We start from the raw sequence: 25,786 nt of genomic DNA, 5'->3' as shown, positions 1-25,786 counted from the left end.
TACACACTATCTAAAAATGCTTACACAGCTCTGAACATTAAGTGGCTTATTCTGATGAATGTCATCACCAGTAGCAACAATGTATGGCTCCCAGTTCCTTACCCAGACACTGCCCATCTGACTCATCAGCCCACCTCTGGGTCTGCATCCCTGCTTCCCAGTGACCCAGCTTCCCTGTTTACCTGCGGCACTACTTTGGTCTGTGTGGCAGTGGCTGGAACCCGGATCTGCGGTCCTGCTGGCATCTGTGGCAGTGTCTGTGCTGGGCCTGCCGACTGCTGGGGAACAGCAGGAAGGCTAGGCTGGGCCACCACTCGCACCTGAGACAGTCCAGCAGAGCCAGAGTGGCTCACCACCCGGGCAGCAGCCTGAGAACTGGGTGTAGTCTGGCTGGAAGCTGGAGAAAGCACTGTTCCCAGATGTGGCATTGTTGGTGAAGACACCAGAAGAACACTATGAGGAACATTGAGGAAAGACAAAAAAACAAAAACTTAGGACATGCATACAAAAGGACTCTAGAATGAAAAAGCTGAAGAAAAGGAAGAACTTACCCTGAGCTAGACTTAGCTGGTTCTGAGACTGTGGAAGGGCCGCTTTTGTTCACCGCCGATACAGGTGGAGGGGAGATGGGAATGGCGGGCAATGCTGGTGTGGTGGGGGTTACAGGTGTGACTGGGGTGGGTGGCATACTGGAGTCACTGAGGCTCATCTGACTCTGCTCAGAAGGGCCACTGCTAAGGACCTTTATGGAGCTCTCCTTGCTACTGGACTTCTAGAACGGAAGACAAAGAAACTCACCTGGTGTCGTGAAGATCCCCCTAAAGGAAGGGACACCCCTACAGCTCCTGATGCCCCACACTAAGTGAAAGCCGAGCAGCTACTCTTAGTTGCCTCCATCCCAGAATCCCTAAGGCAGACACTCTCCTGAGGTCACTTACCACCTTGGATGTGGGCTTGGGTTTTTGCTGAAGGGCTTTTCTGGCTTTAGCTGCAGCTGCTTGTGCTTGGTGAATCCGCTCTGTGAACAAGAGGGGCAAGCTTCAGCCAGAGTTTAACCTTAGCAAACTAAAAAGAGGGGTTGTTGTTAAAAACCAACACCTTGCCGGTGGACTGAATCCTGCCTGTACCATCTTGTCCTACCTATATGCCAATGAAAAGAATAATGGAATTGGGGTAGAAAGTCAGAAAGTATCCCCAGTTTGGTCGGACACAGTGCCCAGAGGCCTCACACACCAAACTCTTCTTCACTCCGGTCACGATGCAGGTAGATCCACAGCTTTCGTCCAATGTCGTATTTCACACAAGGATCTTTTTCATAATGTAGCCGATCCAGTGCACCACTCACTACTGTATTTACCTACAAATCAGACAAAGGGAAATAAGAAACAAGTCAAGCTCAGATAACAGAAGTTATTTGGACTCTAGGAAAAAAAATGTCATTGTATCTAAATCACAGCTGGTACAGATTCTATCTCAGCCTAGCTGTGTATTCCCAATAGTTCACCAAATCATTTCACAAGACAATAAATGCTGTAAGACTACTGAGATACTGATCGATTTTTACTGTAAGGATACTGTGAAGTAAGTGACCAGCCTGCCCTTTACCATAAGCTAAAAGAAAGCCTAGAGCAAAATTTGTGTTTCACTAACAGCAAGAGTTTTGATCACTATGCATTTTTCAAGGTATATTTTTCACTTCATTCAGTTTTTTAAAAATGTGTTATATTTTTATATTTCCTAGTAAGTTTTCTTAAATCCATTCTGGAACAGAGCAAAAGTAATCTCTTCTCCATCCTACCTGAGTGCTGGTGACATCTGGTGCAAGAAACTGGGAGTCCTTAAGCAGTTCACAGATCTCCGCCCGAGTGCCTTCTCCATTAGGCAGTCGAGCCGCAGCATCCCGAACTGATGACATGAGAAAGCACACAGTCCACAAGTCAGGCGGGGTTCCCACGGGGGTACAACCCCCTCTACCTGCTGGTGGGCAAAGCTCCCTGGGGTTCCTGCTCCTCCACCTTCCCTGATGCCACCAGATTAGGTGCACTCTGCCCTCCAGCAGCTGGCAGCTCAGCCACTGGAATTCCCTATACACTTTTCTTTTTTTTTGAGACACAGTTTTGCTCTTGTTGCCCAGGCTGAGGTGCAATGGTGTGATCTCAGCTCACCGCAACCTCCACCTCCCAGGTTCAAGCAATTCTCCTGCCTCAGCCTCCCGAGTAGCTGGGATTACAGCCGTGTACCACCATGTCCAGCTAATTTTTGCATTTTTAGTAGAGACAGGGTTTCACCACGTTGACCAGGCTGGTCTTGAACTCCTGAGCTCAGGTGATCCGCCTGCCTTGGCCTCCCAAAGTGCTGGGATTACACACATGAGCCATCGCACCTAGCCCTTATACACTTTTAAGAGTCACTTTTAGGTAACACCTTAAGAATTCAGAGGGCCCGTGAACTCAGGTGGGAAGCAAAATTATATCTTAAACTGAAATTAAGCATTTCCTTCAATTATGAACAAAGGGAACAAACCATATACTGGCAGTGCTGTGATGGTGTAATAGAAATCAGACATTTTCATATATTACAGCTATTGCAGATAGCTAAGAATATCATTTATACTCATCACTACTTGGAAATTTCAAGAAATGTCAGATCTCCTGCTAGATCTTGTCATATAACATCATAGTAACAACACATATTTCTGCACCATAAACTTGTTTTAACATTTTGATAACTATTTCAAAACAACTGGTCTCTTTTGTAACTGTATTTTATTTTATGCATTTAAAAGTGTAATTCTGAGAAGGGGTCCACAAGTTCCACTAGCCTGGAGGAAGCCAATTCCTGTATTTAACCTATTTAGCTGGTCTGGGAGCAACTCCGAAATGAACGTAAATGTAAGCCCAGACTTAAGGAAGAAGACTGGGAGCTGAAGCCAGCTGGGAGCTCCCAAACTCCAATGCTTCGAAAAATTATCCCTTGTTCTCAAAGCCTACCCTGGGTGGAGGGGTAAGGCGAGGACAGACTTCAGAGTTGATAACCGAAAAGCTGCCGGGTGAAGAAAGGGATCTGTGATAATCAACACGTGCCACCTACCAAGAGACAGAATGGTGACGTAGGCAGGCCGGTCGGAGCGCAGCAGGGAGTGCTCCCGAGCCTTGTTGAGTGAGGTCTCCTTGTCAAACACGCCCTTCACTGGCCCCACCACAGACTCAAAGCCGTGCATGCGAAAGGTGAACGCCTTATGGGGTTGGCTATACCTGTAACGCTCCTACCAAGAGACAAGGGACAAGGCTTCTAGGTCAGAATTAGTGGGGTTCTCTCTCGGGCTTCCTTACAATATAAGCAGCTTCCTTACAATATAAGCATGGAACAATTAAAACAGGAAGGAACAGCTGATTCTAGTAGGAATGCTCAGCCAACCACAGTGGGAAAAGGATGATTCTCAGAGCCAGTCACTGAGCAGAGGGACAAGGTCATATGAAGGCACTTTGCTACCTGGAAGACAAGATCATCCAAGCATTTCTTACTCCCCTTCCCCACACCGTTTCCACCCCCAACAAGTAATCCCAGCCAACAGAAGGTCTAAGGGGAAAGGTCTGAGTTTCCTGCAAGAAGGTAGATGCAGGAGAGTCAGGCTCAGAGCTTCTCTCTGCATGGTTCACAGAGGCAGAGACTCACACTGGCTTTTAGGTATTTCTTACCTGCTCCTGAAAAACCCGTTTCTCCTCCCCCGTGCTGGGCCGTACCACATAGTCAGTTCTTCTGGAATATAAAGAATTCTGTATCAACCCTGAGAGCTGGCATGTGTGTCAGACCCATTGCCCCCGCTTCAGAACCATTCCCACTGTGACATGGAAAGATGTCCCTCAAGAAGCACTCAATTCTTACAAAAGTGAAGAGCCCACTTTCCAGCTCCTACGAAGTAACTCCTGTTGGTATTTCCAAAATCACTTGATTCTTAGAAATCCAGAAAGGTACTGGGTGGATAGATGGGCAAGAGGCTGACATCTTTACCTACTGCTTTCAATATTGCTGCTAAGTAGATCCATTGTAATGGCAACAAACAATTCGGCCTTAGAGGAACAAAGGTCTTCAGGTGTGTTCGATAAGAGTTGTTTTTCTACCTCCGGGAAAGTACCCAGGAGCTTGAGATCTACACCTCTATTACATGAAGCAAAAGTTCTGCCGCACTTAAGACTGGGCCTCTGTCCTGGTGTCAGAAAACTACCAAACCATGCCAGGACAGAAACAGAAACACGGGACAATGTGATATAAACAGCCTAAGACTAACAGTCAAGAGATCTAAGTTCTAGCTGGGGTCCTGCTGCTAACCTTCAGCAAGTCACTCAACTTCATGCTTCCATTTATTGGACTAAGGTGGCCTGGATGAATAATTCTCAAGTAGGAGCCCAGGGAGGAGTACACATTAAAAAAGTACGTCCACATACAAAGCAGGTCATATGCCCCTTAGAGGCTCTCCTGCCGGCCCCTCTCTCCACCAAAGCCCCTTCCACAAGGAGTCCTGTTCACTCGGGGGTGCGGCCTGCCACAGTATGCCAAGTCAGAAAGAACCAGGGGACTCCTCAGAGCTCTGAAGCCCACTACAGCTCTAGCATACCAAGAAGTATCAACAAAACCAAGGCAGTATCTGAACTACAGTTTCCTGGGACACCACCCACCACTAGAGTATTGTACTCACACCCGAGGGACAGGTGTCGTGGCATCTGAACTGTCTTCATTTTCTTGCTGGAGAAAAAGAAAAACATTGACAGGTAAATGGGCTAAAGAATTTGGACAAACTTAAGAGCTCTGGAAATCTAGTGAGAAGGATCTGGTATTTCTTAAAAAAAACATACCTTACAGAAGGCCTGATCTTTGGTCTCTAGCCATAGCTGGAAGAGGGCAGCTAATTCCTTTTCATTATCTTGGGATTGGCCTATGAGAGGAATAAAGAGATAAAAAAATAAGAAGGACTAAGGTATTATTGAGAATCTTACTTTCTCTTTACTAGCTGTATCTACAACACAGACAGATTCTATCAGGAGCTGTAGTAACAAAATGACCACCACTCTTGGATGCCACCTAATCAAATCATTCACTCCATAGGCATTCGCTGAGTACCCACTGTGCCATGCATTGCATGTGAAGCTAAGGTTACTCAGTGAATTCAGTCTCCACCCTCATGGGAGTTTACAGTCAAGTGAGGAAAGAGAACATATTTTAAAATCAATTCAAAAAGTGGTAGGCATCACAAAGGATGTAATGATAGCTTATACCAAGGTAATTATTCTATTTTTGTAGGTAAGAAAGGCTTCTGGCTAGTGGGGCACAGAAAAAATTCTATTCACTAGCATAGCAGTTAAGACCCTAGGGCAGGAAAAAGCTTGACTTCCCACGACCTGCCTACAAAGAGGTAAGTCCTGTCTCCTGTGCCCTCTTCTCAGGTCACTCTGTTCAGACTGTCTGAGACCCTGATGGCACCTGTGTCTCCTGCCCAGGCTAGAAGCCAGAGGACCATCATCGGCCAGGTCTGCTTATGTGATGAATGCAGCTACCCTTCTCAAAGGGGCTGTTTATCTTTCTTTTCATAGTCAATATACAATATCACTATTTGTAGAAAGCTCTCAACAATGGCAGAGTAGCTTCAACTAAAGCATCTGGCCGACAGGCTTCAAACGCTTATTATCTGGCCCTACAAGAAACACTCTGCCAGGCCTAGGTATACGTGCTCCCTCCATGGCTACTGCAGCCTGACAGAGGGCGGAGTGCTTGCAGTCAGCTACCATCATCACCTTCAGCTCACAGTGGCTTCACCTCCACCATTCCACTAGGGAATCGTGCTCACTGAAAAATTCACAACTTCCTCCATGTTCACAAATCTTTAGTCTTTATCTTACTGATTCTTTTAGGAACTATGGAGGCAAATGACCACTCCCCACTTCTCAGGTGCTCCTGTCTCCTGGCTTCCAAGACTCAGGAAAACCCTGTTCCAGGCTTTCCCCATCTCTACAGTCACCCCTCGCCCCTGCACTCTCATGCTCTCACTCAGCCCCTCTGTCGTGAAGAGCCCTTCTCGGCCCTCTCTCCTCACTCTGTGCTTCCTCCTCAGGTAACAGCATCATCTGTGCCCTGCACCACACACATGCCAACACTCTCCCCCTTAAACTCTCTGGTCTGAATTCTAAACCCACACATCCTACTGTCTACTCAACAACTCCACTGAAATACCTCAAACGCAGCTCTAAAACTAAAGTCAGGCTGGGTGCGGTGGCTCACACCTGTAATCCAGCACTTTGGGAGGCCGAGGCAGGTGGATCACCTGGGCTCAGGAGTTCAAGACCAGCCTGGGCAACATGGGGAAACCTTGTCTCTACTAAAAATACAAAAAACAGCCAGGCATGGTTGTGCACGCCTGTGGCCCCAGCTACTCAGCAGTAGGAGGAGGCAGGAGAATTGCTTGAGCCCGGGAGGCAGAGCTTGCAGTGAGCCAAGATCGTGCCACTGCACTCCAGCCTGGGGACAGAGCAAGACTCTGTCTCAAAAAATAAATGAATAAATAAATTTAAAAAACTAAACTCGGATCTCCACCCTCCAAGTCCAGTCCTCCACATCTGCTACCTGCACGAACACCACCTTCCTCCACCAGCTGCAAATCTAGCGGGAGCCATGCCTCACACCATTCTCCTTCGTTCCCCACAGCCAAGCCATAACCAAGCCCACCTAAATCTTTCTCAAACGTATCCATCCTCTCTCCGTTTATCTAAATTACCGTCAGCTCTCATAGCCCGTGGGTTGCGTGACTGTTTTAGATCAAGTCTTCCCCATGGAAAGGTTCTACCTCCTCCACCTCGAATGCTGCTGCCTCCCCTCTGCCTGCCTGGCTCAGTCCTATTCATCACATACCTCTGCTCAGATGCTGCTTCCTCAAGAGGGTCCTCCCAACTCTGCAAACTCCATCAATTCCTATTATAATAAACCCCCATCCTCTCTGGCACTTTTCCTTTACAGAAAGGATCAGTTTGTCATTAAATCTAAATAAGTATTTGTTCTCCAAACAGACCTTAGGCCCTATGAGAGGAGCACACTGTCTCAGAAGCCATTGTATCCCCCAGCACCTAACAACAGTGCCTGACACCTAGAAGCCGAATAAATGTAGTAAGTAACGAATGAATGAGTCTACTGTTTTCATAACCTGCTCTCCATACACTTCTCCACAGACCACTTAGCACAGAGAAGTGCCTGTGAATTTCAACAGGAAACCAACACTGGATTTCTCTCTTTTCACCGTAACCAGGTAACAGCCTCCAAGTGACTTCAGATGCATGTTATGATAACTTACACACTAAGTGGGCTTTATAAACTTAAAAATAAGAACCCTGTTCTTTAGAAACCACTTATTCAGGGCTGCTGCACATTCTCCTCAATAGCAAAGCCCATTTTTAGGAAAGAAAAAATTTATATTACAAATTAATCCAAAGTCATTTGTATGATTAATATAAATGTTGATGCTCTTGCAAAATACCCTTGCAGACTTAAATTTAGCCATCACCAGACTACATCATACAGAAAGGCTATCCCTTCCATCTCAGCTTTGGTCCAACCAGAGGAGTTAGTTAACCCATCTTGAGAGTACAAAAAGGGTCTTGAAGGACTCCTTCACAGAGCAAAATAAGATATGATATTGCTTTTTTAAACCAATCTGCAGAACTATATTGACTGGAAGGCAAATAAACTTACGGGAAGAAATGGGAGAACGAAAACCTGTTGGGGTAGGTAAACTGGATTACTTACCAAGCAACTTCCACTGTTGCGTTTTCTCTTTGAATTCAACAAATGGAGAGAAACTGGAAGGAACAGCTGCAAGAAATGGACCACATAAACAAGCCATACAGGTGCGTCCCTGAGCTGTGAAACAGCTTTTGAGTGTTCCACAGTGTATTAGAAAAGCAGGAACCTTCAAGGCACAGCACTATGCAAAGGCATAATGGATGACACGAGCAAAACTGCAGTTTATTCTAATAATTAATTAGACAAAAGGGGGAAAAAATACTGACCCTACAAAAAAGAGCATCTTACCTCGACTTTCTCCAGCAAGATACTGCAGGGCTGGTAGTACCAACTCAGCCCAGTTGGGGGCCGCAGAGAACCAGCTGTTGAGGGAGCTGGCTGGCGATGACTGCCAATCCAAAACTCGCTCCTCTAGCTGAGGGAAAGCAAAGGCAGAACCCAGTTAGACTTCTCTTCTATAGCAGCAATTCCACACAAGTGCCACCACAAGCTGCGGTATATGCATCCGGAGTTTGTCCGAATCACACAGCAAGTTAACTACAGAGCTTTGAGAGGAACTCAGAGTTCCACTTCTCAAGCTACAGACCATTCAGGATTTGAACACTTTGAAAACTCTAGTGTACCTCCAACTTTTCCAAAACGCTTACCATAGGAAGGCTAGCCTGACTCTCCAGCAGCAAGATCTCTAATAGAAGAGAGAAAAAGCTGGAAGATATTTCATTGATTCCAAGGCAAGGCTTGAGGTCTTCAAGGGGCCTAATGAGGGAAGAAAAATATAAGAACCAAAAAGACCAAGAACACATCCCTAGATTGATTCAGGTGCCCAAGCCTCCTAGCAGTCATAAAGGAGTTCAAGAAAGGAGCAAACAATACATTTTCCCAGCAGCATCCCTGGGACTCCAGGTCTACAAGTCCAACACACTTAGAGCTACGACAAGCCCTAGGGGCCAGGGCACAGCCTATGGCTTACTCGTTCACTCTGAGAATTACAGAATCTCTGTTGCTCACTTACTCTTCCTTGATAGCAGGAATTGCCAGTGGAGAGGGGGCCTGTGAGAGAGGTGCAACTCCTTCAGTACTGCTTAGCGGCTCAGCCAGGTCCTCTGCCTCTGATTTGATCATTTTTATTTTCTTCTTCTTCTTTTCCTCTTTTTCCTTAACCTTTCTTTTAAGGACAGCCAAGTCATATAAGGCTGGAAAGGCAAAGTAACACCAGTCACAGAAATGTATCTCCTACACAGGGAAGTGAAGGGTCTTATCTGCACATTCTCTTCCCAAGGCCCACCAAAGATAGAAAAGTCTCAGCAATGAAACACTCAATGAAACCAATTCATTGAGTGATTTACAGCTTTTTTTTTTTTTTGAGACAGGATCTCACTCTGTCGCCCAGGCTGGAGTACAGTGGTGCGATCATAGCTCACTGCAGCCTCAATATCCCTGGCTCAAGCGATCCTCCCACCTCAGCCTCCCAAGTATACGGCTTAATTTTAATATTTATTAAAGAGCTGATGCTCTGTTGTACTGCTTTTACATTCATTTCCCACCTGTTAGCCCATAAGAGGTAATAATAAAGGTTACCAGCATGAAGGAGGCCATGGTTTCATTTATTTTTGCCATGTTAGAGGCTCATGCAACTTAACACCATAGTCAGATGAAGGCTCCTAGAGAGGCCCAGTCATTTACCTGCCAGAGAGCCCTTCCTGCCAGCATTTACTCGAGTCATGATGTCATTGAGAGTCAGGTCCCCTGTCAAAAGGTCCGGGTGATCCTAGATGTGATATCCAGAATTTGGTCATGGAGGCCCAAAAAGGAGCAAAAACTGAGGTGACTTTGCCAATTTATGTAACAATTAGATGTTAGGTACACTTGGGGAAAACACATTGAGTGAAAAATATAGAGAGAGAAAACTATCCATTTTTTCCCTATCATATCCCCATTTAATTAAAAATAACTTCATACTGCTGCATAGAACCCAGTTCAATCTTTCTACTGTACAGCATTTAATTATAAAGCTCTTCTGCATTCCTTGTCTCATGTGCTTTGCAAACAGTCTTGTTAAGTATTACTATGTTTTACAGAGTCTGGAAATGGGGTTTGGAGAAGTATCACAGTAACTAGAAAAGAGAGAGAACTCAGTACTGACTTGCAATGTGGGGTTCTTCCCATCTCACCTCCTAGTCTTAGAAGGACTGTCTTTTCTTCCCCAAAAGGTATCATCTTTTCTCCACTCAACTCTCTGGCTTGGTGCTAGCTACCTCAACTTGGTAGCATGGAATAATGGAAACAGTAAAAAGTGGGACAAACCCAGGGCCCAACTCCTGGCTCTGCTGCTTACTGGCTATAGGACCAAGGACAAGCTCCCGAACCTCTTGAGCACTGCTGAGGTGGAGACGACGATTCCTATACTCGACAGTGTCATTGTAACGATTAAGGCAGACACTACATTCAGCAGGCCCTGCGAAGTCAAAGCCACCGCGCCTCACATCGTTGATGCTAGCTAGCCTCGCCGGCTGCTCCTGTGCCCACAGTGGTAGGGAGGACATACAGACGAGGCAGTGATGCCCCGTGTCTTCCTCAGGACAGCCAATCCTGAGACATCAGGCTGAAAACCATGCGGCCACACGCCCTTCCCATCTTACTGGCTGATGCTTCCGCTTCTCCTGGTGCTTCTTTAACATTATCTTCAGGTCACTGTCCCCCAGTTCTATTTTATCTGAGAAAACAAACCACATTCACTACCATGATTCTCCAATTTACATCTTTTTGGTCATTTGTCAAAAGTAAAATATTTCTGAGTTCCCCTTCTGACACCTGTGAACTACAAGTACCAAAAATCTTTAAAGTCACAGGATCGACACTTCCACCTTTCCATACATTGGTAATAAATGACTTCAGTGACTCAGCTGGTCCTAAAACACACTTAAAGTTCTTAACATCCTTCTTTGCTTCCTGTTTCAAATAAAAACTCTTCTCCAAACTCACAGACACTCTGGAGAATTGCTTGGCTCTGGTTATTCCTTTGTCCTCTTACTGAACTGCCCCTTCGTACTGCTGTTTCAAGTTTTGCTTTCTTTAGCCCAAAATATCAGCTTCTGAGAAAAAATTTTAAAATAAAGGAAAAAAAGCAGGCCTATCTCCAGATGTAAAAAAAAGTAAAATGGTACAAAAACTTTACCAAACAAATCACCTAGTTCTAGGGAGCTTTGTTTTCCTGGTAGGTAGGAATCTGCCCACACCCACCTCCCTCTAAAGGAGTTTTCAGGTCTCCACCGCAATGTCCCAGAGTGGTGACGGCGGCAGCTCGGTTCTCACCTGCGGTTTTCATATCCGTGGTTGAAAGTGTGGGCACCACCCTCAGGGGCACCGCAGGACTAGGAGAACGTGCTGGAGAGCTCGGAAGCCATGAGCTGAGATCTTCAAAAGAAAATTGTTCTTGTAAATCCAACGTGGCTGTGGACTCCAATAGGGGAGATTGGGTAAGTGGCCATTTGGGTTCAACAAGGCTAAGCCAACAACATGGAGGCCAGGGTTCCACACTCCTTTCTGACCCTTCCCCAGAGCAGCTGGAGCACACTTAGGTCATCTAACGGCTCTTCCAGGAAGAGAGACTTCAACAGAGTGCTGGGGTTGCATTGCAGCAGGCCAACAGCCACTACTACTCTCCTGTAAGGGGAAAACAGTTCTCTCAAGTGGCAAATGGGACCGGTCAGGCCCACTGTGGAGAACCCTGGCGTGCAGGGAGTCGTCTGGCGGGCTCTCATCTAAGCTCAAATGCCACATGGCCACAAGGGTGAAAAAGGCCATGTAGTCACTCCCCATCTGACGGCAATGTCTCAGCAACCCAAAGACCAAGGCCTTCTGAGTCCCGCTATGCACCCCAGACCAGACAACTCAAGAGGGTTTCTTTGCTGGGGAGATAAATGGCTACCACTGGCTCCAACCGGACAAGTGGCCGGTATCAATCCAATACCCCAGCTACCCCAAGTGCCCGAGGACACTCACCCTCTTCATCAGATGACAGGGCTGTGTCACCACACTCCTCTTTCACTTCCCTCAAGACCTTCAAGTAGCGCTGCTGGGTCCGCCACTCCCGCTCCTCAGGTGTGCGGGATGGTGAAGGGCGTTTCTGCCGGAAGGGAAGGGCGGGGCCACTCCGCCGGGCCGTCTCCAGCAGATCCTAGGTAGAGATCAGGTAGGGTACACGTCATCTTCCAAGACCTGTTCTGGACCAATGAACACTCTACAAGTCTACATTTTCTTCTCTTCAGTGTTAAGCCCAACTCCCTCCCTCCAGATCACAAAGAAAGATGCACATATACATTAACATATCCAAATAAAAAGAATCTATATTGATTACATGAAAAATCCCAAATCTGGCTGTTGAAGTGCTCTACTAGGAATGAATACTTTTTTATACTAGACATTCAAGTATTTCTATACCAAAGCTTAAAGGATGACTTAAAATTCAAACAACTTTGCCTCTAAGAATTTCCAGGCTGGTCCAGACCCAGGGGCCATTGGGCCTGTTATGCTACCATCCATCACAGCATTCAGAGGCCCATGCACACCATATCCATTCCAAGGAATCCTCGTTTCCCTTAATAACCCACAACAGATCCAAAATCCATCTGTTTATCTTGGTAAACACTGAAGCTACTATAATTTCATCAATTTTAAAAAGCACCTTTTTTTTATGTTTTAACATCTCTGAAATCAGGACACATTTGAAGTTTATCATAAGAAAGGATGACATAGCTTAACTGTGTCACAGATTAATCGGTAGCATTTTTTTCTTAGTGGCAATTTTTGCGTTTTGCACCTGAATTGCTTCTTGAAGTCATGATTCCTGTGACTGCCCACATTTTATATCCAGTTCCCAGCACTACTTACACTCCGGGAAGCAAGAATTTGCTTCAGCAGCCGATGGAAATACTGCTGCTGGGAGTTGAGGTAGCGCTTGTACTGTGACTTGAAGCATAGCTGCCGGTACTTGACCACCTCGGGGTTAAAGTGTCCATCTTAAAGAAATAAAGGTATACATATTTACATCAGTCAACAAATATACATCATCAGTCAACAAATACATTGAATGAGTGCTTAACATGGTAAACTCTGTACCACAAAACTTAAGGGAAAAGTGAACATTTAAGAGAATCAGGAAAGAGAACCAAAAGTAAAAGCGTGCTGAGAAGCAATGACAACTCATTTAAGGCTGATGACCATCACAGCCACAGTAATGCAACTGTCTTCAGCAGCACTAGAACTGACACATGGCATGGGTCAGAGTGGAATATGCAGGAAGTCCTGCCTTGACATTCCTCGCTTGTATCCTTACCAGACTACCATACTGTTTCGGGGGAAACATGCCAGCACAAGAGACAGTGCTACAATTATGGAAGGTCCCTTACAGAGCACCTCTAAAGCCAAGCAGGTCTCCCTGACTTCTGCTCTATCAGAGGAGACAGTGCACCCTCAGCTGTAGTGAAACAGATCTCTGCCAACCATAGAGGGGAATTCCTTTTTACACTAGTAACCCCCCAAAGGAGGGAATGTTCATTTTAAACCCTTAATATAATGAGATTTCAGATGATAAGGCTGCTCTCTCTGGTCATTAGCAGCTGTCAAGTTGTTGAGTTTAACAGAATTCAAGATGTGCTGCCCATTCAGGGCCTTGTGCCAGAACAAAGTCACCCTGGAAGGGAAGGGGAAGGAGGTTTCCTTGGCTCCTCTCTATGGTACAGAAAGCAAACTGTAACTTAAAGAGTGGTCCAAACCATTTTGCAACCCCCAATATAGTAACTGATGCAGTTGAGAATCACTCATGGAAGCAAAAACCACTGGGTAAAACAAAGGCTTTTGAAAAATGAGACTATCACATTATCCATGATCCGAAAGTATCATCCCACACTGCTTCTTAATGATAAAGGAAAAAAAGTACCCTTACAAGCAAGAGTTATGGCAGACACCCCTTAACCGAATGATCAAATGTGGCTTTACCAAAATGGAAAAACTGACACCATGTGCCTCCTGAGGTGATACAATGGGAAAGACCATATTTCCAGTATCATATTCTTGCCGAAAGCCTTTAACCCAATCTAACCATGAGAAAACAAAATGACAAATTCCCAGGAAGCAGGACATTTTATAATTCAAGTGTCCTGGCTCTTCAAAAATGTCAGTATACTGAAAGACAAAAACAAAAGGGGCAAAGAGACCTATCTAGATTCAAAAAGCTAAAGAGATGTAAGGCCCAAGCACAATGCTTGAACCCTGAACAGATCCTGGATTGACACAGATACTCTAAAGGATATTGCAGAAACAATTAAGAAAATTTGAACATGAAGGCCGGGCGCGGTGGCTCACGCCTGTGATCCCAGCATTTTGGGATGCCGAGGCAGGCGGATCATGAGGTCAGAAGATTGAGACCATCCTGGCTAACACAGTGAAACCCCGTCTCTACTAAAAACACAAAAAATTAGCCAGGCGTGGTGGCAGGCACCTGTAGTCCCAGCTACTAGGGAGGCTGAGGTAGGAGAATGGCGTGAACCCGGGAGGCGGAGTTTGCAGTGAGCTGAGATCGCGCCACTGCACTCCAGCCTGGGCGACAGAGCAAGACTCTGTTCCAAAAAAAAAAAGAAAAGAAAACCTGAACATGAAATAGCCTATGATATTATCTGCTCAACGTAAAATTCCTTGAGTGTGGTAACAGGGCGGTGATGATATGGGAGAGTGCTGTTAAGAGACATGGACATGCTGAAGTGCTTGACAGTGAAGTGTCATCTTTTCTGCAGCAAAAAGTATGTGTGTACCTAAACACACACACACATACAAACCTTGATACATGCAATAAAGCAAATGGCAAGCTCTTTTTAAAATTTTTTAAAGACCAGGCATGAAGGGCACCTCTAGTATGCTGGAAATGTTTTATTTTTTTATGTAGATGCTGGTTACACAGCTGAATTCATATTATATATTTTCTATATGTCAATAAATTTTTATTTTTTAAAACACAGCCTAGACAGCAAAGTGTTATACAAAACCGCTCTCTGCTGCCTCAGTATCTGTACATGAAGACAAAAAGAAGAAAAGGAAGAAAGGAATACCCACCCACATAAGTGAACGTGTGCCCATCTACCACCCCCCTCAAAGAAAGAATACTGAGCTACAAACCTCGGAAAAGCTTCTGGGCAATGTGCAGAGGGTTTCCAAAGCGGAAGTTCTCCCCACCGAACAAGGCTAAGATGAGTTCATTCTGCTGCTCAGCACTGTCTTCAGGAAACTGAGGCAGAAACTGCTGGAGGTGTTCACGTTGACACTCACTTAACACTTCCTGCCATGTTGAGAGGCTGACAACATCAAAGAAGATCTCAGGCTAGGAGAAATAGGAAAAGTAAACAAAAGCAAAATAAATTTTTAAGTTTTTTGTATGTATGTGTATACAAAACATTACATAATATACATAAGATTTACCAATTTAACCATTGTTAAGTGTAGACTTCAGTGGCTTTAAGTGCATTCACATTTGCTGTGCAACTATCACTATCAACTTTTTACATTTTTTTTTTTTTTTTCTTTTTGAGACCGAATTTTGCTCGTTGCCCAGGCTGGAGTGCAATGGCACGATCTCGGCTCGCTGCAACCTCTGCCTCCCAGGCTCAAGCGATTCTCCTACCTCAGCCTCCCAAGTAGCTGGGATTACAGGTGCGCACCACCACGCCTGGCTATTTTTTGTATTTTTAGTAGAGATAGGGTTTCACCATGTTGACCAGGCTGGTCTCAAACTCCTGACCTGAGGTGATCTGCCTGCTTCGGCCTCCCAAAGTGCTGGGATTACAGGCGTGAACCACCGTGCCTGGCCTACGTTTTTTAAAATAAACTAAAATTCCAATGATCTTGAGATTAAAGACTACATATGAGCCACAGTCTTGTATCCAACGGTAAATAATTATCCAGAGGAAAATGATTTTAGTAGACAATTCCACTTGGAAGCCACCTCTGCCAACGAGGGTATGAGGGTGGACATCTGAATTCCACCTCAACTGAGTGGCAGGAAAAGGTTAACATAGAAGGAATGAACTTGAGGGACTGAAGTCACCAGCTAAGAGTGAGAAGAAACAGGACGGGGTTCATTTTTAACTCACGAGTTACATACCGGATACCTTCCACCAGCAAAATACTAACTTGGCCTGGCATATATATGGTCTGAGGTGGGGAACAATTAAACATGCAGTTACAATGTAGTTAAAGAAGTGCTGATGTGTATAGAAGCAAACATCCCACATTTACAATGTCAGAGAATTCTCACCAAAAAACGGTTAAGACAGGAGAGGTACGAGGAAAGAGAAAAAGGATGGTGGGGGAGAAGGTTAGAAATCCACAGAGCAACACCAGAAAAACAAAAAAAGAATTAACACAAAAGAAAGGATAGCAGTTACCTGTGGGGGAATAGAGAGGGATAAGACAGGGTACGTGGTGGTGGGCTTCAGTGGTCTTGGTAGTGTCCCTACCCTAACTGAAGGCTACATGCATGTTTTATTAGTGTTGTACGTCTGTGTGTGTGTGTGTGTGTGTGTGTGTGTGTGTGTGTGTGTATGCATTTTATAGACTCTTCTGTGTGATACTTTTTTTTTTTAAGAGTTCAGGCAATATTTGGCTAGAGCAAGGACAGGGAGGGAGGTGGAGGCAGCAGACAGCAGAAAGATGCAAAGGACGGCAAGCATTTTAGGTAGTTGTGACTTTATCCCTAAGGACAACGGAGACCCACTAAAGGGTTTCAGCAGGAAATAATCCAGAAATCCAACCACCAACTCCAGGCATCTTTGCATAAACATATCAAAAACACCTCAGTCCCAATGCCCAGGATCTTCCCCTGCAAGCCTATTTTTGCCTACATTTTATTCCTAGCATCTAACTCAGTGTCCGGCATAGAGGTGCCTAATGGAACAAGTGTTTGCTGACTACATGAGTAACATAAAGGGACTCCCCTGAAAGAGTATGCCAAGAAAACATGGATGGGAAGTATATACACCAACTGCTGTACAGTTGTTACTGTAGCTGGGAGGGAGGATCAGAGGACAGCACACTGGTGGCTTTCATTTTATCCATAATGTTTGACGTATTACCAAAGAAGAATGTGAAACAAACTAAATTATCTCTTAAAACTGGGTGATGCATAGATGACTGTTTGCTATATCATGTTCCACACCTGTATATTCAAAATATGGCAAAACAAAAGAAATATATAATTAAATGAATGTTTTCACATACATAGTGGCTTGCAAATAATAAGCACTTAATAAACGGTAGCCACCTTAATGATGATGATGACGCATCTTGCCTGTGAAAGTGGGCAAAAACAAGCTGGCATCCCATCCCATGGCATGTACCATTATTGAGTAGAGGGTTACCTTATGGATACAGAAAATACGTGTAGGTTTTGTTTAATGTTCCACAACATGGTAACCATTTTAAACACATATATAATTCTGCTTTTAAAATATACCTTTTAAAAATGTTTATTTATTTTCCATTAGTAAGTGGTCTTATTGACATAACTGAACATAACAATGTATAACATTTATTCGTTTCCCACTGAAAGACTTCCCAGTGGAACTGTCTTCGGTAGAACATAGATCCAGGCATTAAGCATTTCCAGTGATGTTCTACGGTTGAAAAGGTAGTGGTGACCAGAACCGGAGGCCTTGTCCATGCTTGCAATGGGACTTAATATTATCCTGCTGGGCAAAAGAAACAGCTAAGACATACAATCGTGCCATGACTGAAAAAAGCCAGGAGCACAAAAGATGCCAGATAGCCCACTGGTTGAAAATCAGAGCAAACGACACTACCTCTCCCATGCATCAATATGCTCTGAATCTAAAATAAGCCCTGGCAGCAAACTAAGAATGACAGTCTATTTCCCATGGTTTATTAAGTTTGGGCCCTGCAGATAAAGACCGCCAGAAAAGCAGCTATAGTTTAAGTGGTCTGGACATTTACTCATCTGAACATAAACAACGATCAGCTCATTCCAGTTCCTGGGTCCCCACTCAGTTGTTGGGATGAGGGGAAGCATGGGGCAATCTAGGCCAAACAGAAAAGGAGTGAACCGGGGTGAACGACCCCAGGCTGTGATGGATTCCCTGAGCCACCAGGACTTAAGGCCCTACACAGAAATTCCACCGCCAGCCTTAGCACCATTAGCACCACTGCAGTGGCCTCCATGGTACTCCACTGCCAATCAATCCGCAACCACAGTGTACGCCCTCTTAGTGACTGCATTTTTAGACCACACATCAAATTATTAATGTAAACCAAACTACATTTAGTGATAAACATGTACTTCATAAATATCAGGCAATGAAAGTGTCTCAAACAGTTGAAAAGAACCAAACAAATAAAGGAGCCTACCCCTAAGTTTACACCAAAAACATTTAAAAGAAATACTGCAACTATTAACTAACAGATTTACTAACACAGTAAGACACTGAGTCAGGGAGGGATTAACTGCCAAATACTTCACAGTGAAGATTAAGTACTCATAACAATCTTCTGGTTTTAGTAGAAAAGATACCCACTGATGTATTTTTTCATATTTGCTTTCCATAATTTCTTCCTATTTTTTTTTCTATTTTTAATTATTATTTCAATAGTATTGGGGGAACAGGTGGTGTCTGATTACATGGGTAAGTTCTTTAGTGGTTATTTCTGAGATTTTGGTGCGCCTATCACCCAAGCAGTGTACACTGCACCCAATGTGTAGTCTTTTACCCCTCACACCACTCCCATCCTTCCCCCCAAGTCCCCAGAGTCCATTATCATTCTTATGCCTTTGTGTCCTCAAAGCTTAGCTGCCACTTATAAGTGAGAAAGATGTTTGGTTTTCCATTCCCAAGTTACTTCGCTTAGAATAATGACCTCCAATTCCATCCAGTTTGCTGCAAATGCCATTATTTCATTCCTTTTTATGGCTGAGTAGTATTCCATGGTTAAAATACACAACCTTTTTTAATGGATGAAAATTATCTTGTTAAAAATAGGGCTTAAATCATGTTATCAAGTTATTTTGGCATGTTATTAAACATGCAGAACGTAGCTTGTTTTCTTCCTTAATCAAGATATTAAATAGACTCTAAACATAAAAAAAAGATAAGAGATCAGGCTGCCTGCAATGTAGAAAATGAACAAAAGGGAGCACAAAAGACTGGAAATGTAGAGTGGAAAAGGTTTCCCATAACTGTTACAAGGAAGCTGACAGAGAGGAAAAGGTCACAGCCATGTTACTACTCACATCCTCCAGAAGGTCCTCGGGCAGACTAACTCGGGTGCCTCCCAGGAGGCAATCCTCCATTATGCGCGTGCCATGGCCATCTCCACATGGACCAAGTTCCAGAGGATCTGTCAGCATATGGTCTAAGGAATCCATTGTTTCTTCTCCACAGGTACTCTGGACAAAGACATGCATCTTGAGACAGAAAGGCAGAAATTCCAGCGATCTAGTTGATGCTAACACTCCTCCAGGAAAACATTCAACCTCCAGCCGGTTCTTACACCTTATCCTTGCACCCTAATTACAGCTAAACAGCTCTCCTCCCTCCCTTTCACCACAGCATTCCCATTGGAATTTTCAAGTCTTATCTGGAAGAGCTCTTTTCTCAGAATGCTCCTGCAGTAACTCCTAAATTCATAAATTTCATATGCCTTCATTTTACAGATGAGTAAAACGAGACTGAGATTAAATGATTAACAGATCACAATCTATAATTTACACTTCCCAGACCAATAATCACTCTCCCACAATGTAATTTCTGTAACAACTGTTTTTTAGCAATTAACTCTTTGTTGTTGGCTGGGTGCAGTAACTCACACCTACAATCTCAGTACTGTGGGAGGTCGAGGCGGGCAGTCCCCTTGAATCCAGGAGTTTGAGACCAGCCTAGGAAACATGGCAAAACCCCTTCTCTCTGAAAAAAAAAAAAAAAAAAAAATCAGCCAGGCGTGGTGGTGCACGCCTGTAGTCCCAGCTACTCAGGAGGTTGAGATGGGAGGATCGCTTGAACACGAGAGGCAGAGGGTGCAATGAGCCATGATCACGCTACTGCACTCCAGCCTGGGCAACAGAGACCCTGTCTCCAAAAAAAAAAAAAAAAAAAAAAAAAAAAAAGAAAGAAAAAGAGAAAGAATATTCTTTGTTGTTCTTTCACACAAAAGAAAATTTGCTGAAAATCAACATACACTAGTAAAATGCAAATGCTAACAGTCACTTTATGAGGGCCTATTAAAAGCCAGGCCTTTCACATATCTCATTTAATTCCTACAACTGTGCAAAGTAAGGTCATGGGTTATTACATCGGAATTAAAATTGAAAATCAGAGTAGGTCAGTAACTTGCCCAACCCGAGGCAGTACTGAAACTCAGGTCTACCTGCCTGCAAAAACCCATGTGCTTAATGCTACACACAATACCTCTTGTATAACCTCGCAACATTTAAATAATGAAAATGAAACTTACTGATACGACTTTATTAGTCCACATAAATTCCTGAGGTTCCACACACCTGACCATAACCACCAGTAAAGTCAATGGCCAATCTGCCTTTAATTGGTCCTTCTGATCCGTATAGTCATGTAAATTAATGCTACTTTTCTCCTTCCTGTAATAACTGAACACTGCTGATAACTGTTAGAAAACTACATACCACAACATTTTCAGACTGATGGCTAGGATTAGGTGTCAAGTTGACAGCACAGGACTGCACAATGCTAACAGGACCACAGGGAGCTTAAACTCAATCACTCTACTAACATTTACTAAATCCATCCTTTCCAGCTCCTATTCCTACGAAGTGGGCTAAAAAGCACACTAAAATGAAAAGAAAAAAGGATGTTAACAGTCAAAACACCAGAATTCCAGCCAAGGCCTGCCACTAATTCCCAATAACATTCCACAAATCTTACCACGCCAGGTATCAATTTCCTTATTTGATGAAGGGAAGCTGGACCAGGTCCTCCCTCCCGTTATTTCCAATTCTGGAATCCTGCAATGAATAATCTCTAGATGAGTGACAGTGTGAATTATGTAATGCAGGTACTTTTCTTTTCCAAAATTCTCCAGTGATAAAGAACAGATCTATAATAACTACATGTAAAATGAAGCATGTTCCACTAAATTATTTCAAGCTCCCCTGAAGAGATTTCAGATCCATGTAAAGATACAGCAGAAACTTTAGTGTTGAGTCAAATCAGGTGGGTGGTCCCCAAGCAACTGTGCCCCCTCATCACCCTTCAGCACCTGGTGAAATGACATCCTGATGATGCCTATGCCTAAATAAGTGAAGCGGGTGAGACAGCACGTAGCATATGAGTTTAACAAAACTTCAAAATAGCAAAACAAAAATTGCAGAAGCAACCTGATGCTCAGAATAAAACCTTCTTAACAGAACTGGCACGGAACAGACTATCAACTGCAAAGTCAGCGTCCCACCTGCCTCTTAGGAGGTCTCTATACAACTTGCTCACAGGTTTCTTCAGTGACGGTGCATGTCTAGCTAAATTTAATCCAGTCCAGTGACAACCTTTGCACTGCCACTATTCTCAACAGAATCTCAAAATACCAAAACCAGGCAGCTGCCAGGGAGTCGGACCCCGGAAGCCACGGATTTCCAGATCTTGAGGCGTTCTGAACCTCTTCACTAGACCACGAAGGCCTCTCATCACTGGCTTTTCCTCAGCACCTGGTCTAACTTGCCCCGCTGGACCCTCCCCAACGCAGAAGCTAAACCTTCGGGTCCTTCCGGAGCAACCGCCGGCTCCAAACCCGTCAACTACGCAGCAAATCCCCCTCCGGTGCCAGCCCGGCTGGCCCAAGGCCCGGGTCCAAGCCTCAGAACTGCACGGCTCGGCCCCGCCCCTCCCCCACGCCGTGCCTAACCCTAACCCCCAGCCTCACGCGTCGCACCGCTCCCCACGCCCCGCTCCCGCTCCCCACGCCCACAGGGGCAGCGACCTCGCGGACCCAGCCGCCCGCTCCCGCTCCCTCCACACCCACCAGACACTTTAACCCTTTCGCCACCCCTTGCCCGCCCTCACCTGAACCGCGGGCGCCGGCCCCCTGACCCGCAGCCCTTCTCCGGCCGCGGGCTCCCGGACGGGCTCGCTCCCGCAAGGAGTCTGGGTGCGCGCACGCTCTGGGCCTGAGCGGCGGAAGGGGCGGGGCAGCGCGGGGCGGGGCCTGGGGGGTGCCGGGGCGGGGCCACAGCGGGCGGGTCCTGGAGCGGCGCGGGCGAGCATAAGGGTCGGCGAGGGTGCCTGCGCGCGGCTGGGCCTGGGAATGCAGGTTCCAGCCCGCTTGCGCGTCTCACCTGATTTGGGAGCTTCCAGAGGCCCCAGACGGTGCCTGTCTTTGCCTGACCGCGAATCAAAGTTCCATAGCCCATGAGCGAAGGCACGTCTATTAGCTGACGTTTGCAGAGAGCATACCCTGCCCCAGGCCCTATGCTAAGCATTTCCTACCCACCGTCTTTGTGCTGCAGGCCTGTGAGCTATGCGCTATTAGTGCCCATTTTACAGTTGAGGACATGAGTAGAACGCGACCTCAGCCTGTGCCTCCGAGTTCCTTCATTCCTCCTTCCCGTCCCTGGGCCCTCGATGTCCAGAAAGAAAGTAAACATGTCGAAGGATCACATCTTAAGTTAAACTCCATCATTTTCCTCTTGTTAGATATCAAGACCGCTTTCCTCTTATTCACTGGGTTTTGCTTAGTACGGCTTCACACTACTTATTCCAGGTACTCCCAGCAGTGGCGCAGAGACCATCCTCAGTTCTGTGTGTGGATGGAACCAGACAAGCCGGCCGGCCCGAGCTAATGTTCTTCCCTTCCTGGAAAAAAGTGGTTTCCAAACAACCCGATCTCTGTTCCTCTACTGGTTCCACAAATGCCCTAAGTTCCTGTTACACTGTTGAGAGGCTCCTGAATTAGAAACGATCGAGTATAAATGGCAGTGGACTATCACTCCATAGTTGTCACCGATATTTCCCTTACCTTGAGATTGTGACAAGACCAGAAAGAGAAAAAGAGTAAAAACAATGTAAACTATAATTTTTGATAGACTTTGTTTTTTTAAAGCAGTTTAAAGTTAACAACAACATTGAGCAGAAAGATAGAGATTTTCCAAATACTCCCCGCCCCACCTCCCCACATGCATCGCCTTCCCTTTAGCAACATCCCCTACCAGAGTGGTACATTTCTTAGAACTGATGAACCCGCCCCGGCCTGGTGGCTCACGCCTGTAATCCCAACACTATGGGAGGCCGAGGCGGGAGGATCCCGAGGTCAGCAGATCGAGACCATCCTGGCCAACATGGTGAAACCCCGTCTCTACTAAAAATACAAAAATTAGCCGGGCGTGGTGGCGGGCACCTGTAGTCCCAGCTACTCGGGAGGCTGAGGCAGGAGAATTGCTTCAACCGGGGAGGTGGAGGTTGCAGTGAGCCGAGATTGAGCCATTGCACTGCAGCCTGTCGACAGAGCGAGACTCCATCTCAAACAAACAAACAAAATAGCTGATCAAACTACATTGATACATCATTACCCACCATCACAGTATAATGCAGAGTAATTTCACTGTCTTAAAAATCATCTGTGCTCTGCATATTCATCTCTCCCTCTCCTCTATCCCTGGCAACCGCTGATCTTTTTGTCTGCATAGTTTTGCCCTTTTCCAGAGTGTCACCTAGTTGGAATGACGTACTATGCAGCCGTTTCGGATTGGCTTCTTTCACGTAGTAACAGGCATTGAAGTTTCCTCCAAGTCTTTTCATGGCTTGATAGCTCCTATTTCTTTTTAGTGCTGAATAATATTCCATTGTGTTGATATATCACAGTTTTATCTATTCGCTTACTGAAGGAGATCTTCATTGTTTCCAGGTTTTGGCAATTATGAATCAAGCCAATTGCCAAATTACCTTCCAAAGCAGCTATACCCATTTTGCACTCACACCAGCAATGAACGAGAATTCCTGTTGCTTCTCATCCTCACTAGCACTTAGTATTGTCAGTATTCTGAATTTTGGCCATTCCAATAGTTCCATTGGCGTATCTCGTATTGTTTTTTGTTTTTAATTTTTATTTTTTGTAGAGATGGAGTTTCGCTATGTTGCCCAGGCTGGTCCCCAACTCCTGGGCTCAAGCAATCCACCCACCCCACCCTCCCAAAGTGCTGGAATTACAGACATGAGCCACTGCACCTGGTCTCATATTGTTTTAATTTGCATTTCCCTGATGATGTAAGATGTAGAGCCTCTTTCACATGCTTATTTACCATCTTTATATATTTTTTACTGAAGTGTCTCTTAAGGACTTTGGCCCATTTTTTAGTTTTCATATTGTTGAGTTTTCATTGTTCTTTGTATATTTTAGATAACAGTCCTTTATCAGGTATGTCTTATCCAAATATTTTCTCCCAGTCTGTGGCTTATCTTTTCATTCTCCAAACAGTCTCTCTCTCTCTCTCAGGGCAGAAATTCTAAATTTTAATAAATTCCAGGCTACCAATTATTTCTTCGTGCCTTTGGTGTTACATCTAAAAAGTCATCACAAAACCCAAAGTCATCTAGGTTGTCTCCCGTGTTATCTTCTAGTTTTATAGTTTTGCATTTTACATTTAGGTCTATAATCCGTTTTGAGTTACTTTTTGTGAAGGGTGTAAGGTCTGTGTCTAGATTCATTTTTTGCATGTGGATCCCCATATGTTCCAGCATCCTTTTTTTTTTTTTTTTTTTTTTGAGACAGGGTCTCACTCTGTTACCAGGGCTGCAGTGCAGTGGTGCGATCTCAGCTCACTGCACCCTCCACCTCCCAGGCTCAAGCAATCCTCCTGCCTCCACCTCCCAGGTAGCTGGGATTATAGGCATGCGCCACCACACGCAGCTAATTTTGAGGTGTTTTTTTGTTTGTTTTGTAGAGATGGGATTTTGCCATGTTGCCCAAGCTGATCTCAAACTCCTGGACTCAAGTAATCCACCCACCTTGACCTCCAAAAGTGCTGGGATTACAGGCATGAGCCACTATGCCTGGCCTCCAGCACCATTTCTTCTTCTTGAAAAGACTATCACTTCTACATTGCCTTTGCTCCTTTGTCAAAGATCTCTTGACTCTATTTATCTGGGTCTACTTCTGGGCTCTCTATACTGTTACATTGTTCTACTTGTCTTCCACCAGTACCACATTGTCTTGAATACTGTAGCTGTATATTAAGTCTTCAAGTCTGGTACTGCCAGTCTTCCAATTTTGTTGTTCTCCTTTAATAATGTGCTGGCTATTCAGGGTCTTTTGCCTCTCCATATAAACTCTCGAGTCAGTCTGTTGATATCCACTCAGTAACCTTCTGGGATTTTGAATGGGATGACATTGAATCTGTAGATAAAATTGGGAAAACCTGACATCTTGACAATATTAAGTAATCTTATCCATGAATACTTTCATTTATTTAGTTCTTCATTGATTTCTTTCATCAGATTTGTAGTTTTCACCATATAGATATTGTGCATATTTTGTTCGATGTGTACCTAAGTATCTCATTTTTGGGTGTGCTAATGTGAATGGTATTGTGTTTTTCATTTCAATTTCCACTTGTCCATTGCTGGTATATAGGAATGTGATTGGCTTTTTAAAATTAACGTTATACCCTGCAACCTTGCTATAATTGCTTATTAGTTCCAGGATTTTTTTTTTATTCTTGGCCGGACATGGTGGCTCACACCTGTAATCTCAGCACTTTGGGAGGCCAAGGCAGGTGGATCACTGCAGGTCAGGAGTTCAAGACCAGCCTGGCTGACATGGTGAAACCCTGTCTCTACTAAAAATACAAAAATTAGTAGGGCATGGTGGCGGGTGCCTGTAATCCCAGCTACTTGGGAGGCTGAGGCAGGAGAATTACTAGAATCCAGGAGGCAGAGCTTTCTGTGAGCCGAGACTGCACCATTGCATTCCAGCCTAGGCGACA

General features: G+C 44.8%; 1 protein-coding gene across 7 annotated transcripts in view; it reads right to left on the bottom strand.

The window, feature by feature from the left end:
* NFRKB (nuclear factor related to kappaB binding protein) overlaps positions 1–21,972 on the bottom strand; it is a 33,104-nt gene extending 11,132 nt beyond the window's left edge. Inside the window, exons 1-22 of one of the 7 annotated variants that reach the window (XM_030794570.1) lie at positions 21,873–21,972; positions 20,742–20,821; positions 19,076–19,231; positions 14,956–15,157; positions 12,676–12,803; positions 11,788–11,962; positions 11,098–11,235; positions 10,425–10,498; positions 9,469–9,553; positions 8,798–8,978; positions 8,433–8,541; positions 8,074–8,200; positions 7,789–7,854; positions 4,854–4,933; positions 4,697–4,743; positions 3,699–3,759; positions 3,091–3,265; positions 1,799–1,905; positions 1,234–1,357; positions 939–1,018; positions 552–772; positions 183–453 (exon numbers count right to left, since the gene is read on the bottom strand). In XM_030794570.1, the coding sequence (XP_030650430.1) occupies positions 183–453; positions 552–772; positions 939–1,018; positions 1,234–1,357; positions 1,799–1,905; positions 3,091–3,265; positions 3,699–3,759; positions 4,697–4,743; positions 4,854–4,933; positions 7,789–7,854; positions 8,074–8,200; positions 8,433–8,541; positions 8,798–8,978; positions 9,469–9,553; positions 10,425–10,498; positions 11,098–11,235; positions 11,788–11,962; positions 12,676–12,803; positions 14,956–15,157; positions 19,076–19,210 (2,586 nt within the window). In that variant the 5' untranslated portion in view covers positions 19,211–19,231; positions 20,742–20,821; positions 21,873–21,972. Of the gene's footprint in view, positions 1–182; positions 454–551; positions 773–938; positions 1,019–1,233; positions 1,358–1,798; positions 1,906–3,090; positions 3,266–3,698; positions 3,760–4,696; positions 4,744–4,853; positions 4,934–7,788; positions 7,855–8,073; positions 8,201–8,432; positions 8,542–8,797; positions 8,979–9,468; positions 9,554–10,424; positions 10,499–11,097; positions 11,236–11,787; positions 11,963–12,675; positions 12,804–14,955; positions 15,158–19,075; positions 19,462–20,741; positions 20,822–21,872 lie in introns of those variants that run through there. The other 6 variants (XM_030794572.1, XM_030794571.1, XM_030794567.1 and 3 more) reach the window with 6 other exon arrangements.
* Between the last annotated feature and the right edge of the window lie 3,814 nt (positions 21,973–25,786).

This window comes from Nomascus leucogenys, chromosome 15, assembly GCF_006542625.1.
Source record: "Nomascus leucogenys isolate Asia chromosome 15, Asia_NLE_v1, whole genome shotgun sequence".
Taxonomy (NCBI): domain Eukaryota; kingdom Metazoa; phylum Chordata; class Mammalia; order Primates; family Hylobatidae; genus Nomascus; species Nomascus leucogenys.
This window is presented reverse-complemented; position numbering and strand designations above follow the sequence as displayed.